A 21,301-nucleotide genomic window follows, 5' to 3' on the forward strand; every position below is an offset into this window, starting at 1 on the left:
GTCTAGGCCCCTTATTTACTTCCTGGACATTTGTCTTGAGCCATAAGATGTATAAATCAATCAATTTATTTATTTATTAAATACTTTACAGGATAGTCGAGGGCAACATACACAAATCAAGGAATAAAATTATAGTACGTAACTATAGCAATTTATATAAATAAAATTATAAATATTATTATATGTAATTACAGTTCTGAAGGTCTACCAGTGTCTTGCACTGGTAGCCATAATTAATTAGCTACTGACTTATTAATTGCATTTATCTAATTAACTACTTACTAATTGTCGTAAAAATTATTTTGCGTTTATGGTGAAACACACATCGCATTGAAAACACTCTAATTGAGCATTCAATAACTGGATGCACTGTTCCAGCTTGTGTTGCCATGCCATCTCCTGTTCATACAGGATATTTAATACTTGGGGTTCAGCATCATGGGATGTAGACGATCTGTTAGTGAACTGTTGATATAATTATTTAGTTTTGTAAGTAGCTACAATTTAATTTTCTTTTTGTCTTGCTGGGGCTCCAGTTATCATTACTATTTTTAGTAACTTGGTAACTGTGAGATTACACTCCTGACCTTTTGTAATTATATTGTACATGTGATTGTCAAATTATGATGTTATCATCATACACCTGTTAACCTGTGAAATTGAAAGCTGCATCTGTCACCATTGAGAATTTGCACAATGATAATATAGTTAGTCACACATCAATAATTTTTTTGCACTATAGAACTGAATCTAGCCACTATAAGCCTAACATAACTAGTTGGAGCAATCTTAAATAGTTGCATTCTTGGTCATGTGAGCTATGCAATTCAGCCTATATACATATATTTTAAAAATAAAATGTTGCTGATATTTAACTGTCATAATAAAATAACTTAAATTTGCCTGCCCACAATAAGTATTGGTCAGGGGCGGATCCAGAGTTTGGAAAGAGGGGGGGCACCTTTCTCTAAAACAGTTGAAGACCAAAAAAACTTACTGAAAACCAGTTGAAGACCAAAAAAAAAAAAAAAAAAAAAAAAAAAGGTCACAACAATAATAGCTAGTTATCCTTACCAACTATATCACGTCTGTTACGTAAAATAAAATCCTATTTATAGCTTCATAGGTAAGCTACACTGCCTCATGAACATTGTGACTACTTTATTAGAGTAATTGACTGCTCTATTAGAGTATCTCGATCTTGTATGCAATTTCGTGAAGGGGGGGGGGGGCATTTGCCCCAAATGCCCCATCCTGGATCCGCCACTGTTGGTGGATGAGAAACTAATAGCTACTAAGTTTATGTGGCCTAATAGCACTTATACATGTTTCTGACTGCCTGTATTAATTCACAGGCTTTACGGCTTGCCCCCTAGTGGGATAGCATTCAGAGAATATACATATAGGCACCTATACCAGATATTTTATTATTAAAATATAGCTACAACAAGTGTATTAGAGGTCTGCCAGCATTGATTTTTACACATTTGAACTTGACATGCAAATGACTGTGGTTTATGATAAGAAAACAAGTAGCTATATGGCTAAGTCAATGATGGCTCTCTACTGTTTAGCTATTCAGTTTCTTTTGTTCTTTAAACTTCAATGCACTGTCAGCAGAAATAGTGAAAGTGTTGTTTAAGACAACAAATTTTCCACTTCTTCACACACTTCAACTATGACAGGCCGTAGTTTAGAGCTGTCATGTAAACACAATAAAATTAGTTCCTTCAGCTTTCTCGGTTCCACAATACAGTCTAAATATACTTGTCGTCTTTCTACTTCTGATAAGGCAGCCTTCTTCCCTAGGGTTTCATTATACTGTGTTTCAGGTGCAGGTTCAGGCCATTCATGAGTCATCAAGTGTATCATTACACAACCTAGTGAAAACACATCTACCGGTTTACTGTAGTGTGGCCTTGCTATCATAGCCTCTGGAGGTAAGAAGAACTGAGTACCTGGAGCTAGTGTGTGTGATCTAGTCCCATCTGGATTAATCAGTTTAGCCACACCAAGATCAGCAATCTTTGCAGTGAGGTGTTTTGTTAGCAGAATATTATTAGAGGAAAGATCTCTGTGTATGATATCTCGAGCATGTAGGTACCTCAGTCCAAGTGAAATATCATGAATTATGGAAATCTTTGCATTCAATGAGGCAGTACTCTGTGTGTGATTTGCTAAGAAACTAGTCAAACTGCAATCCAATTTCTCCATCACAAGCCATGGTAGTTTAGCATCTTCACTGGGGGGGTAGTGGATACCTAGGAACTGGACTATGTTGGGATGAACCAGTTTGCTGCATTTAATGCATTCTTCTAAAAAGTTTTTTTGAATAATTTCAAATTGTTCTTTGTCAGCATAGTTGATAAGAAGATAGTGTAGGTTTTTGGCAGCACAAATAGTTCCATGTACAGACACTTTCCTTACAACTCCATAAGCACCTCTGCCTATCTCTTCATTCAAGTCTATAATTTCACACAGCTCTTGAACATATCTTAATGGACTCGGTGCCATTTCAAGTGCCAACTTTACAGACTAGAAAATTAACATGTTATCGTCATCTTTAAACAAAATGTACATGTACACATGCATACATGAATTTTCATAATTATAAACCAATATGGAGTGACTTGATAACTACTTGTGATAAAATCTCAAAAGATAGTTATATAGCAGCTAGTGACAAATGTAGCGTAAGCGACTGATTATTGACCGGTATGCATTATCGACCTAACTAACATTTACCCATAAAAATTCCTCCGTAAACTCGTACTTGTTTACTGAGCTATTGTAATGCTTTCTGTCCCTATTTACAGGTTGTTAGCTAGTCATTTTACAACTTACTAGGCCAAGTACTTCCTGCTGTAAGTTTGTGTGATAATGTAAAGGTGAGTTGCTGTATTTCTGTGGAGCAAATTGCCTAAAAAGCCAAGACCAACCTTGAGACCAACAATATACTAGTGCTGGGAAACAGGTTTTATAGATTCTTACAAATGTGATGAAGCATGAAACACATCTGAATGATAAGCTGGATCTGTTGATAAACAATTGCTGAACGTGCTCTTGTTCACCCTTGTAACAAACTGGCAAAAAGCAGCCAGGTTATTCTGTTTAGTCTTCAATAAGGTTAAAAACAAAAACCGATCAAAAGACTCATAGTTTTTGTTGTTGTTGCATTGATAAAGATAGTATTATTAAACTGGTTGTAGCTATATCTTGCATTCCAATCACGCAATTGATCTGAAACTTGGTGGACGTGAGAGAGAACCATCATTATTAAATTAGGAAACATGTAAATATATTACAATATTTAAGATGATACTTTGGTCTCGTGCAACTGTACATTGTTATACACTGAATTGTGTCATCTATGGCAGAGTTTGCAGATGCAGTGCATTTTTAGTAGATAATTTATATATAGAAAATATACGTGCATAGTTGATAACAAGTGCCGGTGGTTGGTAATACCTACTTTGCATGGTCGTACAGAGCATTAAAATGAATTGGTCTACAAATACGGGACCATGACTATATACTTTATAAATGAAGGACAACCAAAGTGGATGGTGAAAACTAGGAGTTCATAGGACAATTCCTTCACTGAGTTATGAGTTAAGGACGAAACGTGTTTGATAATCATGATCAGTTGCTTATGCTATGACCCTCCAGTATTATACATACATAATTGATCATATACTCAATTCATGCATGGTGGTCACTCAGTAGCTGATAATATTATCATGCTCAAGAAAAGTTAACATTCTATGCTAAAATTATCCAATATAGCAAATATTCTGTACTATACATATATCAGGACACATGATAGTGTGTTGTGCAGCCAAGGAAAGCCAATGCGTCAGGGAGTGTTAGTCGGTGTGACAGATAAGTGTGTATTTTACAGGAACCAAGAAAATTTGTACACATTTGTACCTCAGTAATGGCAGAACAGAAATAGCCCATCTTTTTCTGTGTGACATCCCTCAGGGTGGGACATCTTCCATACCACATTTGAGCTAAATCAGCCCAGTTTTTTTTTAGATACACTTCTTCAAAGTATTTTCTTTATATTTTTCTTAATCTTTCTCCAGGTTAATTTTTCTTTTGGCCTATTTGTCTTTCAATTTGCAAATTAACAGATTGGTAAAAGTGGCAAAACATTACATGCGATTTTTTATCATGACTGCAGGGTAAACTACTGACAGAAGCAAATTAAAACTTTGTATGCAGATAGGCTGCCCATCATAGCACAAACCTTTTGTGATTTGAAGCACTGAGAAGATTAACTAAGGGGATAAAGCAAAACTAAACATGTTAACCAAACATGTTAAACATGTGCGATTGAGGTATAGTGGTGGTCCAGGGTTTTGGCCTACTGGCTTAACCACATATGTAAACTAGATATTTTTGCATGTGTCAGGTACCTATCAAGGTACAAGCCTAAATATCAGTATGCTATAGCATGAAAAGTTGAAAACCAACCATACATGCAAGTACCAAGCATGTTTCAAGATCTCTTTATAAAGCAGTCATATACATGAGTGCTCAGCAACTAATATGAAGTAAAATTAATTTCAAAATAGTGCAAATGTCTCTTAAAATCTAGTTTTCTTTTCTTTGCCTGTAGGGAAATAAAAATGATGGACAAAAGCCAGCATATACAAATACAAAAAGAAATGATGTCTAATCCAAAAACAGCCAAGTTATGAAAAGAGGTACGGCCTTCTAAAAATGGAAAAAATGTGATATATCTAATGTGGCGGTCAAGAAATGGCTATGTCACAAATTAAATGACAGCATAATATCATTGCTGCCATTTCTTAAAATAGCCACCACCTTTGATATCACGTAATCTCTATTTTTGAAGGCCGCACCCCTTTTTCACAGCTTAGCTGTTTTGGATTATACCTCTTCATTCTGTTTTAACTGTTGTTGCAGGCTGGTGATAGTTTGCTCCTTTTCAGCTAACATTAAAGTCATTCTCTCCAGATCCTCTTTTGCCACAATTGGACTCCCTGACAGTTCTGGATTGCTAACTGGAGCATTTAAATGTCTTAAAGTTACTTTTCTAAGACGTTCTTCTAAGTCTTTTACTTGCACTGTCAGTTCAGCAATCTGCACATCTTTATCATTTAGCAGTTGGTCTTTAGCCTTTGACAACTGCAAATGTAAACTTTCAATTTGTGAAATTCTTTTAGTCAATCTGCATGCTTTTACTTCATCGTGCGCTTCTATTGATGTAGCTGTTGTTATAGGATCATCTTGTCCTACTTCCTGATCTTTATTGTGCTGTGAACTTCTCTTATGCATCAATAATTTACTAGTTGTTCTGACAATTTGTTCATTTTTCCTTTTGGAATTGTTTGGTTGTTTAGATGCACAAAGTAAATGTTTTGTTTTCTTGTGTTCTATGTGCTCTTCAGATAGTGTAGATGGCTTTCTTAATGACACAGTCTCACAAGGATCCTGCATGCACATTACATATAAAAATTTAACACAGACCTTTTAAATAGACTGGTCTATGTATGCATATATGCATGTAGCTATTGAGGTTAGGGATTATAAACTATAAGCCATCTGTCTTTTCATTTCAGTATTAAACTGCACAGGCCCTTTTGTATTAGTGTTCCAGGTATTATACATTCTTCAGAAAAATGAATGAATCATGTGAACTACTCAGTGTGTAAGAGCCAGTACATGTAGCTAGCTATACTTACTCTATGTACGTATAAATTAGGCTTACTAACACAACCAGTGCTGTATGCAAAAAAAATTACCTGTAGCAACTGGGTTGCATGTATACCATGCACAGTCAAACTTCAATGTAAGTGAGCAATCAACTATATACACACATATTGCCCTTTACTATAATCTATAATATATATCCATGTCATATATATTTATACCACATACCAGACTGTAAACAGAAGCAGTGAACATGACATAGCAGCTACAAGTAGACACCCAGCTCAGTTATTAAGCACCATCACGGATCAATTGAAGTGTGTGCAGTGACAGGAAACACTATAAAATGACTATATATACCACAGCCATAAAATTATTAGTGCCAAACCACAAGGATGTTTATATATACTGTGAACTTGCTTTGAAATTTATCAATATCACCTATAAGTGATAAAATGTTTTAAACTAATGACAATCACCTTGGCTACAGAATAAGATGAAGATAAATGTGTGGCCATCATAAATAGGATAATACACCTAACTAAGGCTGAGGCACAAACAAGGCTAACACAGATGACAAACACATCCTGTGAGTGCTGTGTTAATTCATTTCAGCCATAGGTCATAGGTGCATAGCAGTAAACAGGAAGTGTATATTCAGAGAGGTTACCTTGTTTGTGTGATGGTGTGACAAAGGTGTATGTGTTATGCTGTTAGCCTTTGGACCCTACACGTATTCTTTGATCAGTTTGCACATTAAATAAGCCATATTTGCTGTCAAGCATCAATTGTTAGCTCACACTATACTGTTTGTTGAGTTTGCAGCAGTTTGGAAAAAGATTAAAATGGTTATCTTGTTTAACTATAACTATTTAAAGTATAAAATTAAAATGTGCTTTGGTTATTATATGCCACAAGTTGAAACTGTGGTAACATTTTCAACTGCTGTTTGTGTCAGTTTGGTCAACAGCCATGCATGTGCATTGTAAAAGTCACTGTGTGAAGAAGTCAACAATCCCTTTTACTAGGGGCGTCTGGATTCAGTGGAATGGAATGGTGGACTGGAATGGTGGAATGGACTGGAATGGTGGACTGGAATGGTGGAATGGAACGGTACTTTAAAGGAGCTAATATCTAGAAATGAATGTCAATATATACTGGCAACTAAGTATAATTTACAATAATATCTTAAGCTTGGTCCTTTATCATTGACTTGTGCAGTCTGACTGTACACTGTTAAAAAGAACGTGTGCCCACCACACAAAATCTTGTGTGAAACACTTGCAACTTATTTCACACATTTCCTTGTGTGCTTAGCACACAAAATTTGTGTGGTGGGACCACATATTTTTGTGTACCCCGTACATGACTTTTGTGTGTCTAGCACATGACAGCCATGTGATGCATACATGATTTAGGTGTTTCCCCCACGCTAGCTTTGTGTTATTTACCATAATACAATACCTTAAAGCAATAAAAAACATACAATAAAAGGTACAACTTGTGATGTATGTATTTGGTCTGTTTTGTAGGCACCAGAATCAGGTGGGTAGGAGTAACATGGGCGGCTAGTCACAGACACCCCTCTACCATCTTGAGTGAGGAAGTATGTGGTCCCAACTGCCATCTAGAGAAGCTCCTTCTGTCAGCACCAAGCTTGACTTTATTTTACACTGCATAAAAAAATGTAGCAATAATGAACATATCTTGAGTACACAATGTTCATACCTCAAACACCGCAAATATCAGTTCATCTTTGGGCATGATATCACACACACACACCAGATCTTGCTCTGTTAAATGCAATAAAGTCACAATGGACACAAAAATAAGAATCTTATTACCTCAGTCAAGGACTCCGAGTCTATAAAGTGGTTCATCTCAAACCTGCATCAATATCAATTTGGTAATACTTCGTATAGGAAATAGCACTGACGTACCTGTTTCGGCTGTATAACTGTACAGTTGAATTTGGTCATTATTTTCTTCCTGTATCAATGAAGTTACATGACTACAACAGCAGTAGGTCGGTGACTCACCAATGGAGTGGACAAACCCATCGTCAATGTAATTTGGTTACATCAGTGGAATATCAGTGATGGGGCGTATGGTGGTAAACTCTTCAGGAATGCATGGAACATTGCCATCTAAAAAAACACGTGAGTAGCTACAAACAATTTAAATTTTAATGGAAAACCAACTTTATAACAGCTTGAGTGCTAGCTATACAAAAAGAACTGTCGTTTGCTTCTTCCAAGCTGCAGCCTGTATGAAGTCTGCATTATCCAGAACACGGCAATTCCACAATTCCAGAAACACCTACACTGACGTTACGGCTGAGTACCAGGTTTGCCACAAGTACAAAACTTACACGCTGGAACTGTGTGGTTTACAAAAACAGTCATTCTTGGCAACAAATTTTCCACGTCAGCTACAGCGAGACTGAGCAGCAGAGCTAGGCTGGGTCAGTTCCGACGCCGCAGTACGGTCACTTCAGTACGGCATAGCACTTCCAGTCGTTAACAACAGCTGAGGTCCAACTAAGGCGACTATTCATTAGTGAAGAAAAGCAACGCAAACTCTAGCTGTCGGAGCCCGTCAAGTAACCAAGGAAACTAAAGTTCCCGGTAATTTTACACAAAAAAGTGCGGTTAGCGTGTAAAAAATATTAGATTTTGGTACCACTCCAAAATCAGCCTTGCAGTATGTTGCTGTGATTAAAGACTTCGAAAGGTGAGTGATTACATCAGCATCAAACCTGTTTGTTATACTCTCGATTTTCAGTACGGTGGGTGTCCGAGAACAGGACTCGAGATTTGCGATCGAGACTGTCAGTCGCCTGAGCAGTGAGATGCCAGCTGAGACATCGATTTTTTTGTTCGGTTCGAGGAAAGCTGTATAACAGGTTCGTCTAATAAGTGGTGTTTGCTTGTAAGCGGTAGTTGGCTTACATGTTGTGACAAGAGCACGTCCATTGAACACACGTGATACGTACCTGCCTTGATGCAACTAATTTCTGTCACATATAGTGGACTATTTCTTGGGAATGGCTTGGTAGGCAGCAGCAAAAAATTAAGCCTTGACTGATTGCTCATGAGGGGTCTTGGCATGCAGTAGCTAGTTGCTTCTTCCTATAGCAAGAGTTCGTAATAAACTAGTGTTTTTAAGACTTGTTATTTTCAGTAAAAATGCAGTAGAGATCCAAGCTATAAAAAAGTACTGAAACAAGAGATGAGTGATGGTATTACAGCGTAGCTCTATAAGAAAATCCTTACATTGGCTTTCTCCCCAAGCCACAGTGTATACTGCAATACCATCATTCATCAACACGTGTGACTGTTCTATTAGGGTGTGTGCTGTATTAGAGTGTTTCGTGTCAGTTTCTAGCCTACCAAGGGGTGTGGCCATTATAGTACAACCAGACCAATAAGTGGTATGGCATCCATGTTTGAGTAAATAGATTGTTAAGATGTATAGTGTATGCTGTCGACTTTTATGAGTCAACCTACTGTGAAGTTACAGGTATCCGGGTGTCCAGTACCTCTACAGTAGCGCAAGCACTTTAAATAATGTTGTGGTGTCTAAATATGCTGCTCGAGCAAAGTGTTGATACAGAAAATTAATGCCTCGAGTCAATGTGGTTTCATTGCATGAAGATGAAGAATAGCCTGATTGAAGATAAAAGGAAGGCAGGCCGCACGCTCGTCAGAATCCCAAAAGGCACATCCTAGCTGGTGAGTTTAGCTTTGTTGTTGTGGCATAAAAGGTGGCCATGCGCTGCTTCGTTTGGCCTCTAGCCTTGTGACTGCAGGCTGTGAAACTAAAATTTAAGTATTGGTGATTTTTTTTATAAAATAATAATATCCGGCCACCCATAAGTGTTTTGTTGTTTGTAATGCTGCATTTAATGTCAGATGGACTAAACTTTACTACTGTGTCACACAAATAATACGCATAATTGAGCTTGTTAACTGCTGACTAGTCACCAGTCAAACTGTTGGTCAACAATCAAAAATACAAGCACAATTTAATATGCGTGATTTTAAACTCTCACCATTTCATGTGCCTCACATTTTCCTTTCACTGCTGGGTATCTTCTCAACAACTTACTAAAGTCCTGATCAATTGTGCACAAGAACAGGTACAGTACTATTTTATAAATGTATGCTTAATCATACAGTTATATGGTAGTACTGTATGGTAGGGATTTGGATTTTCTTCCCCTTTCAAAATCATTCAAAAGCAGCCTCTTTTTACTTCAAAACAGCTTGGCGGTATTAGTTACCAAGCCCAATGATTCCCTGATTATGGACAATGCTACAGGCTTCACTGTTTGACATCGCTTCATCATGAGATGAACATGCTGCAACTACGTACAGTGCTTGCATTGTGGACCTATATCTTTGTCCTTCTTTGTGTCCTAATTTTTTCTCCACAATTGTATACATGTTGATCCATGCATATGGTAACTCACGAGTGGATGCATATGGCTATCACAGGAATCATGCATAGTTTCTGAAGTGACTAGATTGATTGCAGAAGTGCTTCTCGTACTGTTCTTCATTTGTAATGCTGTGTAATGGGTAGAATGTTCATTCTTGAAAACAAAGCAGAATCACTTCTCAGTGGTTGGGGTGCAGTTTCTCTGTAGTGAATGAATAGGTTTCAGAGGTGCTTCTCTTACTACAGCTATTCTAGTAGACATTTCCTACTCCAATCATGGCTAACTCTATATGTATGACTTAAGTAAGAATCAAATGTACACTAGCATAGCTGCACCTCCCTTGTTAGCTTTATAATTATATACTTACTGCTACATGTACTGTTTCTTGTCCTTAGGCTTAATTTACTGTCTAAGTTCCTAATATCTGTGATTATAGATTCAGATTATAAGTTTTGTAACATTAAGCTTTGTGCAAAATATAGGTAATAAGAATTTTAATTGTGCATTGTGCATAGGGCCTTGCTTGATGGTGGTGCTGCAGTGATATCCTTAATTGCTGGCAAGCGTGTTCTAAAGAAGAAATGAAGTAGATCAGAGTTGTGGGAGCAGTTTATTATTGACAGCTTCATTAGAACAGTGACTGTTCAGCTTTTTTTTCTGATGTTTGGTAATCAGATAATTCACATCTCAAAAGATAACTACCGTATTGCCTCAAATAGTGGCCAGTCTCAAATAGTAACCTGGTCTCAAATAATGATCTGGGTAGTTGTCTACACGTTTATTTCACTGAAGTAGCTTTTCACCCAAGCCGCTGGGTCTGGGTGAAAGTTGCTCGAAAGAAATCAACGCCCGGGCCACTGTTCGAGACAATACGGTATTTTTATATTATCTGTATACAATTCTTACTACTATTCAATGATCAGGAAGCACTATTACAGTGCTATACTATAGTGACTGGTAATACAGTTGAAGGCTTGAAACCAGACCAAGATGTTAGCCCAATTATCTTTTCCTCTCACATAACCAACCAACAGTAGTCAAAATCTAGGTTTTATTGTATATACAACTTCATTTTAATTAAACCGCAATCTGATCCACATTACTATTTTGTGTATGTCCGTGTGCATGTGAGACTCATTTTTTGCTGGTAAGATCAAGTGAGGATCAACATACTCTAATACAACAGTCACCTTGAGGTGAAGTTGTAACTATGCTCTTAGAATGGGCAATTAGCAAACATTAATGCTAAGCAAAGGAGCATAATAGGTGAGAATAATAGAATTGTTGGAAAGAAAAATAGGGGGAAGAAGCAAGATAGACTCATCCAACAGCTTATGAGATGCCTCATAAACTCCTGATTCATCCATGCTCGGGTGTTTACAATATCCAAATATATAAGTGATGTGTAAAGTACACATCTTATGTCAATAATAGTGGTAATTGTTGCCTATGTGTCTTCTGTGTGAAAACATACTTCACCAATGTACTATGCAAAGTTGCAGAACCAAAGTTACCAAACACATCGTCTAGTTAAAAGGTGAACTATTTGTGAACATGCAGTGTATGCAACTATTAATAAATATGACACACACTACACATGTGCAGGGTATTCCCTAAAGAGCGGTAGAGTGGTGCTGCACCGCTCTACCTTGTTTTGATGTGGTAAAAGGAATGTATATAATTAATAAATGACTGATGTTGGTAGTAAATTGACAATTTTGTTACTCTACTTTGCTGGGGAAAAGTCTGCATGTGCATATAATACACACCCACACTTGAAAACTACAGTGGAACCTGTCATAGTTGCCACCTGTATAGAAAGTCCACCTCTCCAAAAAAGCCAGCTTCAAATTCCCAATACTAACACACTAATCCACTTGTCTAAAGCAACCTATTAAGACCAAAATATTTTGTCCCAAAGATGACTGGTCCGCTGTAACCATAATATACATGTGGTCATGTCTACCCAGTGAAACAATGGGCTATCAGGTGCTACAAGTCAGTGTGGGCAAATTCTGGGAACAGGACTTTTATTAGTGCTGAAGGTCTGTAGGACACTTGGTCCAAAAGATATTAATTCCTTCTATAGGTACCATGTCTCATGTGGTCACCTGAGGTCCCACGTACCTCATCAACAGATACAGTACACGCACAAATAGGCACAACACATACAGTACATGCAATACAGACCTACATTGCAGACAACAGACGCACACAGAGACATATACAGAACAATACACACACTACACATCCAATGCTATAAACTCAAAAGACCATAACTCAGTGTTTAAAAAATATATTAATCTGAAAGATTTTCCATCCGCTAAACTATGTTGTTGCTCACTATACTGACCAAATTTCAGTCAACACCCTTTTCCAATCTTAAGTTATGAGTCATCAAAGTTGGTTGCATGGAAGACCCCTTCTCAATATGTGACTGTTCTATTAGAGTATCTCAATCTTTACTGCTAGGCTAACTGTAATTCCCACATGAGAAATGCATATGTTGACCTTGGTTAAATCTTTGCCTCAAAGGTGATCAACTACAGTAGGCTCCTGTATATGGCACACATGCGAGATTAAGACCAAGCTCCACCAGGAAATCAATATAACAGCATCCTTCAACACATCCATGCATAGATGACTTCTCGAATACTGTATCATGTACTGCAATACAGAATGTTGACAAACTATAATTTTGTCAAAAAATGTTTAGAAAATTTTTCATGGTATACACATTACACAGAATACAGAACATTAAATGAACCATACTTCAGTACGATATTGATGACCTAAATCTTTACAAATTCAATTACATCACCATACACAAACTTTAATGTTTTGTTCTACTTGAGTGTTCTTTGAGTGAATGGACACTTGTTCTATGAGAGCTTTTCTGACCTATTTTCTTTCTAAGGTCGCACGATTGGAATCTGTAGGAATAATATGGTGCACATTAACATCATTACAAACATGTGACCGGATCTGCAAAAACCCAACACAATAGCGCATTTTTCAAATACCTGTTTATTAAATATTTATAATCTACTTAGCCAAGTATACCTTCTGGCAAAGTTTCAGCCTCATATACCAATAACTTTCGGAGTTACAGCCCTACAAAGTAGCAACAACAGAAAATCGATTTGTACAGTAAGCATAGGGAAATAAATTACAGGTGCTAGCTTACTAAAACGGTTGTAACTTACGAACGAATTGATGTACTGTGCTGAAATTTTCACTGTCGTGTTTGCCATGGATAGGGGAATCATGTACTGGGTAAGTTTGTCCTTCTATCACCCTTCTTCACTGCATACAAAGGAAAAATTTGTGAAGAGAAATCAATCACGTGCGATCGCTTCGACGTGACGTAAACAAACTCTCATAACTTGCATATCCTTGGGTCTACTGAAGTGAAACAAAGATTTTCAAACTCCTCTTGAGTAGGCGAATAAGAAGATATCCAGGTTTTTATTGTTACTCCCTTCCTTTACTAAGAAAGAGGCATTCAAAAAATTTACAGAATTTTTTCAATAATACACAAATATTTCACCAAGAGTTCATAATATACATACTGAGGAGAGTATCCTACTCTCATATACCCCTGTAGAAGGGCGTATCGTGAAGTTATGACATAATACTTCTGAGTTTGCCTGTTTTTCTTTGTATAATTAATGATGTCATTAGTTGAACATGGTATTGATTGAACGCATGCCTAACAACGTCTCTAGCTACCAAATTAATCTAAGCGCTTCTCACCAAACTACAATCGTTCCTTCATGGGTTAAGAGCGCTTTGTAGGCGTTTCTTGCTAGGCCATTCGCAAATACGGCTATCCTGAGCGTCACGAGTGTGAAATGGTGCTAACGATTCTTGTACTTTTATGGCTGCTTGCACGTCACAAACCGCAACATCTTGTCGTCACGCCATAACTTCACGATACGTCCTTCTACAGGGGTATATGAGAGTAGGATACTCTCCTCAGTATATATATTATGAACTCGTGATTTCACCCATTGTTTTCAATTCTTTATACTGGAAATTTAGGCTTGCGCTATTGTGTCGTGTTTTTGCAGATCCGGTCACATATATACATGCACTCAAGAAGTATTGCTAGTTACCTGTTCATGATTTCTTCTGAAACTGTAACATGAAGGATCTCATATGAGTTTCCTGTAAATTTACACATCATAAATTACGATTTAAAGATTGTGCAAACAAGAGATCATTATGAAAGGAAATACCCTTAGTAATTTAAATTATGAGCTGGTGCAAAAAGATTAGCCTGGCAAATAAATGTACATATTCAGTTGGGATGTACATTAAACCATACACTAGATTCCAGCATGTGGGAGTGTTGAAGTGATGCACTGGTTATAACTGAGACAGAGTGGCTGCAACTGTGTGATTAGTAAAGTTATCTTTTTACCCAGTAGCGAAGCCACACAAAATAATTGGTGACATAACAATCACAATTGGTATTATCAAATAGCCAAATACAGGGGTCCCTCCTGAGTCCATTATTGGCCATTGATTGACTGAAAATAAAACAGTAGAAATGAATGTTGTATTAGAATATTTTGTCTAAGGTGTGCATTGTATTAGGGCAGGTAAACAAATGGGGCTTCATTTACCCAAACGTTTCGATTATTTGAATGCACTCAGGGTCCAACGAGTTTGGAAAATAGAGGAGCCAGATTTTGACAAGATTTGATTTGACAAGTTGACTGACAAAGGTGAACACTGTGTGCCATTCACATACATGACCCCCCAAACACACACAAATTATTCCTACACCCGTTTGATGCACTGAACAACCAAGCTGAACTTTAAGCCACAAAAATTACTCACTAGTGGCATGTGCCATATTGGGTTTCATGAAATTTCTGCCCTTTGTCTCTTGTCTCGCCATGAAAGACTCCAACCTTACCAACCATCTTCTATGGCTGCACTGATAACCATTGGTTCTTTTACAGAAAACAAAGCACAGTGACCACACCTCCAATGACTATAATGTACCACCAGAGGATCACTCAAAAATATGAACAACTTGTGATGTGAAGATTGGGTATACAGGCTGTGTGTATGTACATTATACATGTATCTATGCTATACATAACAGTGTATAACTGCGTTGAAGGGATCCAAGCAATAACAGATAGCAAACAGAGATACGAATGACAGTTCTATAACATGGCTCTGGAAAATCCCTACTTTTACACTGAACAGATTTTGATAACATGCCAAAACATGCTAGTTAATATTTATAAGCATGCTAGAAATTGTTCACTCAGATGTTCTATTTAATGCCCACCACACAGCATATTGTGTTTAAAACCATCGAGTTCAGTAGAGCTGAGCAATAGTTGTGTCTATCGATCATTGTGATAGCGAATAACAATATTATTATTGTGATAATGGTAGTATACAATTGTACTATCGTGATAATTATATTACACACGTCTGTGCTAAGTCAAAAACATGGATAGTACCATATAGCCGGAAGGTTTGGCAAATTTGGCAAGTGAATGACGTTTCGCCAAACTAAAATGCGCCAAATCGTTTGTCAATAAAAATCTGTATTAGCTCAACAAATTCACCAAACTTTGTTCTCGCCAAAATCCTATCTCGGCAAATTCGCCAAAGTTTCCTCCCTCCAAACTTTCCGGCTATATGGTATTAAAGTTGAAGAAACTGTAAAAGTCCTCACCACAAAAATTACAACTGTAGTACATAATTGTTTTTACTAATGGAGTGTAAGAAAAGCAGATATGTGGAGCGTAACGGGATTATTTATGAGTGTCTGTAACTGGTAGTGATATTGTGATACTGTTATCGTGATGATAGTGATAGTTGTACTAATGCTCAGCTTTAAAGTTCAGTTTAATTGTGATGCAGAAGTACTTCTATATCATTCTAAAAGGTAAAGTACTAATCCTTTAGTAACAGTGAGGCTGGTTCTCTGAAGCGACTATATAATTCTATCAGTGATTTACCCGCTACACATGTTAGTAGCTGTGAATTACATTTACCAGTTCTCTATTTTGCTTCAAAAGGACCTGAATACCCTTGGCACTCTCTTGGCAGATGAGATTTAACTGCACTGCATGTCCTTAAATATACTAGATCCAAACACCCTATTAATGTCAATTACTACCTCTATAGAACGATCTTGAGGACAACTAACCAGCATAAGTATAGAGTTCAATAATTCTCTATCATGGTCAGACCACATTACCAACACTGCCAACAAAGCTATGAACTTTCTCAAACATCACCTCCTAATAATGTCAAAGCATCAGCATTAGTGCTCTGCGATATACCGGTAATACTGTTTATCATACTGTTTATTGTGATAAATTATCATAACCGATTGTCATACCGTGACAGCCTTTGATAACCAATATATCAAAATACCGGTATGATAAAGGTTAGGCTCTTAATAATAGGTTATTATTTTTCGATGCAATGATGATGATGCAATAGTGGCACCATAGAAACTCGAGCAGGTGTTAGTGAGAAGGTTGTTAATTTCAAAGTGTTGTATAGCCATGCAATAATAGCGGAGGAATCATACAAAGTGAGTGTTAATACTTTACTGAGGAAGGTAGTCAAGTGTAAAATTAAGTCCCATAAAATTGGTTGAACCAGCGTTTAGCGCTACTGCTTAATGTGGTTATTATTCATCAAAAATAGCAGCTATCAGCCAATTAGTACTAATTTTTTACGGTAGTGTCAATGGGTGGTTATATTATCTAGGTCCTGTCGTGGAGACTTTGTGGGAAAACTGACTAAAGGCTGGTTAGTTATCATATCTTTCAAGGATAAGGGCAATTAGTTCTGCTACGGAAATAACGCAAGTCCACTACCATGCTGTTACAATTTGATAACAACTCAATTCGTTCGTGGGGACCTACAGTTGTAGAAATCACTAAGTAATAGCTTGTTAATGCTAAATATCATGATGTGGCTTCCCATGAAACCAATCAACAGTTTCGCTGTTTAGTGCCTGCATTTCTGTACAAGCACTTCCCTTGTTGAGTGTATCACCACTTATGTTATCACTTGTACATTAATATACCACGTATTTTTAGTATGTTCTTCCATGCAAAATGTTTAAAACAGAACTATAAGCAAAGCTCCTACAAAATTACTTATCTGGTAACCCGTAACCTTAATGAATACCAGTATAGGATTGATTTTAACCCAGCCTTTACTGTTTATTTGTTGATGGTTTAGCAGACATGCCCTAAAAAACTTGAGCTTGTCACATTACAACACATGCCTACTTGTACTTATATTTTAGGTTTTCCATACTAGGCTCAAGAAATGATGCAGTAGTTACAATAACAAGCTAACTATATACCGATATAGGGAGCCTATATTCCGCGGAATACGGAATAGCATAATTACGGAATAAGCGAAAATCACATTCTAAATATTTTGTTATTGTTTATAGCCTCTATAACATTTAATATACATTCCTCACCTCGTAGAGAACACAATCACGATGGCACCGATCCTCGGAGCGATCTTTAAATAGGATATGTACAAAGATATTCACTCTAGAACAATCTAACTAAGCTAAACTACTGTTAAATACACTTCACTACATAATAACTAGAAAACTAGAAGTTCTTTGTGCTATACTTGCTCATACCAGCTGTCACACACGAGCAGCTAGCTAGCTAACGGGCCGAATAGTTTAGGCCTGAGGACAAAACAATCCACCCCCTAGGTAACTAGCTACCCTGCTTGTATGGAATAATCTGACCTTTCTTATAACTCTGTTACCATTTCCTAAAGTGTTTCAAATAAACTCGGAGAATAATACTGCTTTCAGCTCCCAACATCAGAGCTCCAACCTTGGCTCTAACACTTCATATATAACTCTAATAAATTTGGGCAGTTACTCGTGTGTGACAGCTGGTATGAGTAAGTATAGCACAAAGGACTTCTAGTTTTCTAGTGATTGTGTAGTGAAGTGTATTCAATGGTAGTTTAGCTTAGTTAGATTGTTCTAGAGTAAATATCTTTGTACATATCCTATTTAAAGATCGCCCCAAGGATCGGTGCAATCGTGATTGTGTTCTCTACGAGGTGAGGAATGTATACTAAAATGTTATAGAGGCTATAAACAATAACAAAATATTTAGAATGTGATTTTTGCTTATTCCGTAATTCTGCTATTCCGTTATTTCATATTCTGCGGAATACAGGCTCCCACCGATATACCACAATATTTTCCTGTTACTAATACCGAATTTCAATACCGCCGAGTAGTAATCAGCATACTTTAACATTTTCCAACCCATAATGGAGTATAGAGTTTGAGATCCCTAAACAGAGCAGATAATTATCCATTTCTGTACCATCTATAATGCATATAAAAATTCTAACTACTTTTCTCACTGTGGAAAACGTTGACATGAGAAATGTTACTAGCCCAGTTAGTGCCATACCCACACCACACACACAATTGTTCATAAACCGATTTCAGAAACCAGTAACACACCCTACATCTAGTCTTTAGCTGGCTTCATAGCATGCACCTGGTTGAAATATATCTGGCTGGTGGACTACACTTGTCAACAATGAGGCGGAGCCTAAGAATGGCCAGAATATTTCCAAACATTGGCTTGCAAGCCAACAATAGGGCTTGCATAAGACATATCATGCTTTACTGAACCTATAGAAGTACTTTGCTCTAGAAATTTACAACATACTTACTGTATAAACAAAAATAAGAATGAAATTGAGCTTACAGCTTGTTACAGGCTTTAGAGGTTACGAAAGTCTATAACCTTGAAGAAAAGTTGAAAATAGATTATACTTAACTCACGAGAAGCTGTAGTCTTAAAGCTCAAGTCAAAAAATTCCCTACATGATACTGCTTTGAGCCAATTAATAATATACCAGTACATCAGCCTATTTGCATGGCTCACTTACATATATCTACATGTACCGGGCCTGCACAGGTTGTGTCCTTTTCATTTTCTCTTATTTGCATGTCTCTTCTCTTACTAGGGGCTTTAGCGAGTTTTATCGCAAAAGACTCATAGGGGAGCCTCCCAAACAGTTACTACAAAGAAGAATTAGTTAGTTATTGCTCAAGTCTTCAATCATGTGTATCCATGGCTCCAGATGTCAAGCTCTGGACACCCTGCATTCCCTGTTCCAGCAGACCACATACTTGCTGAGTCCAGGGTGTCCACTGTTTGTAATTTACCTAGGCTCCCTTTGCTCTATTCTGTTCTGTGGCTTCTGTTTGTAGGTGTAGGTATAGGCACAACCTTTTAAACAGAACATGTTAGCATAGTGTCACAGTGTGCTGAATGGGCATGCCTTTAGGGCCAGTTCCTGTATCTTTTAAAACATAAAATAGAATATCCCATAATTTAACACCCAAATACTCTGGCAACCAGGCTGTTATTATAGTTTCTCAGTATCTCCTATAGACCTTGTGTGCACTAAGGCATGGCACTTTATTACATCATTAAAATAAAGCATCCACCAACTTTTGAGGGAAAAAACATACACATTCTATATATGCCCAGAAAAAAAATTTTTAATGCTAATACGAATTGAAGGAATCATACTGAAAGATATAGTGCTGCTATAAAGTTATTAGGTAATAAGTACATAACATGCTTGTGCCATGGTGAGTTATTCCACTTAAAAAAGATTTATACTCAATACTTTTGCCCTAAACCATTGTGAAACCTGAAGCCGTAGCTTTGCTGCGTAGTGCACACAAGGTCGTATCTAGCCATCATCGTACATATTTTTTATACTTCAGCAGGAATTAGGACCTGTGTAGCAGTGATGTAGTATACACTACCTTTAGCTGTGGTAATTATACGGTTAACCATGTGATTCCAAAAACTTTCAAGATTCCAAATAGCGCGCGTGTCAGTTCAATCACAGAAATTTGCGTAAGGTTTAAAGTCGCTACCATCGAGGCTACCATAAAGAAGATAGTTTCATAAGTACAGGAACTAAAACTGGTATGGAGTGTCGCAAAGGAGTCACTGGGCCTCCGGAATGTACGTGCATAAAGTGTGCAACCCAGCACATACATTGAAACATACCTCTCACAGCGATTGCTCCACTTTAGGACTGGTCAAGAATCATCCCTCCAGTTCACACCACCTTGTGTGTACCAGCCACACGCTAGACTGGGTACCGCACACGGACTAGTGTGTCGTGCGGCCCAAGAAGCCGGCGCGCCACACCGTGAGTATATTGACAGGAAGAACGAAAACGTCATTTTCACACCTTTGTATCTCGGTGATCACTTATCTGATTGGAACCAAATTTGCTACACAGTTGCCCGCCAGCCAAGGGAGTCTACATTCCAAATTTGAAGGAAATCGCTCCAGCCATTTCCGAGATACGAGCTGCCAAAGTTTCGTTTTTTTTTCTTCGTTTTTTTTTTTCTTCTTCGTCTTTTCGCACACTTGCAAAAATTGCTATAACAAGCAAATGCGTGCTCCGATCGCCTTGAAATTTGGCACACAGAAAGGGAGTCCAAAGGCGAATCCTAGCATCAAATTTGGTACAAATCCGATAAATGGTTCAGGAGTTATGACCGATTATTCGCGTAAAACAAGATCGATTTGTTGTCACGCCTACAGGGTAAACCGCTTCATGGAATGAGTTGAAAATTGCTATGTAGATGGAGTAACCATCGTAGGAGTGCCTTTTGGTGGTTTGAAAGGAATCGAGATAAAGACCATGGAGATATGACACAAAACCCAACCTGTGTCACAATTACGCGATCGATTTTTATGAATAAAAAAGTATTAGTTTTCACGCCTACTAGGCAAACCGCTTAGAGCAATGAGCTGAAAATCGGTGTATAGCTGGAATAATCTTCATAGAAAGTCCTTGCAGTAGTACAGAAGAATCGGATTACAAACCACTGAGTTATGATTCGAAAGCCAACTCCGTGTAGCAAATGCGAGATCGAGATACTCTAATAGAACAGTCACCCTAATAGAGCATTCGGATAATTTATTTACTCCATTATAGAATTTTATTACATCACAAGTTATTCTGCAGGGAGTTCAGCTGCAAACAGTTAATCTTATAGACAGTTCAGCAAGAAGACAGTCACCATGTGGAGAGTTAAGCAAATATACCACTATAGAGATTCAGAACATTACAAGTCACACT

At 37.4% G+C, this 21,301-nt stretch overlaps 1 protein-coding gene and 3 long non-coding RNA genes across 5 annotated transcripts; 1 reads left to right on the forward strand and 3 right to left on the reverse strand.

Annotated features, from left to right (window-relative positions):
• Positions 1-1,397: 1,397 nt before the first annotated feature.
• On the reverse strand, positions 1,398-6,055 carry LOC136259550 (uncharacterized). Its single transcript, XM_066053016.1, has 3 exons — positions 5,911-6,055; positions 4,906-5,463; positions 1,398-2,535 (listed from the first exon to the last, which is right to left on the reverse strand). The coding sequence occupies exons 1-3, from the start codon at positions 5,935-5,937 to the stop codon at positions 1,639-1,641; spliced, it is 1,482 nt and encodes a 493-aa protein (XP_065909088.1). The 5' UTR covers positions 5,938-6,055; the 3' UTR covers positions 1,398-1,638.
• A 1,064-nt stretch (positions 6,056-7,119) lies between these two features.
• On the reverse strand, positions 7,120-8,362 carry LOC136261412 (uncharacterized). 2 transcript variants are annotated; one of them, XR_010703890.1, is made up of 7 exons: positions 8,054-8,362; positions 7,884-8,001; positions 7,722-7,829; positions 7,623-7,671; positions 7,527-7,569; positions 7,411-7,475; positions 7,120-7,355 (listed from the first exon to the last, which is right to left on the reverse strand). It is a non-coding gene; the product is annotated as an uncharacterized lncRNA (long non-coding RNA). The 2 variants fall into 2 exon arrangements; XR_010703889.1 differs by having other exon boundaries at positions 7,884-8,006; positions 8,054-8,354.
• On the forward strand, positions 8,161-10,829 carry LOC136261413 (uncharacterized). Its single transcript, XR_010703891.1, has 3 exons — positions 8,161-8,415; positions 8,467-8,587; positions 10,642-10,829. It is a non-coding gene; the product is annotated as an uncharacterized lncRNA (long non-coding RNA).
• A 1,990-nt stretch (positions 10,830-12,819) lies between these two features.
• Positions 12,820-20,358, reverse strand: LOC136260934 (uncharacterized). The gene is made up of 3 exons (XR_010703767.1): positions 20,215-20,358; positions 14,245-14,296; positions 12,820-13,059 (listed from the first exon to the last, which is right to left on the reverse strand). It is a non-coding gene; the product is annotated as an uncharacterized lncRNA (long non-coding RNA).
• Between the last annotated feature and the right edge of the window lie 943 nt (positions 20,359-21,301).

The sequence above is a fragment of the Dysidea avara genome, chromosome 7, assembly GCF_963678975.1.
Source record: "Dysidea avara chromosome 7, odDysAvar1.4, whole genome shotgun sequence".
In the NCBI taxonomy this organism is placed as follows: Eukaryota; Metazoa; Porifera; class Demospongiae; order Dictyoceratida; family Dysideidae; genus Dysidea; species Dysidea avara.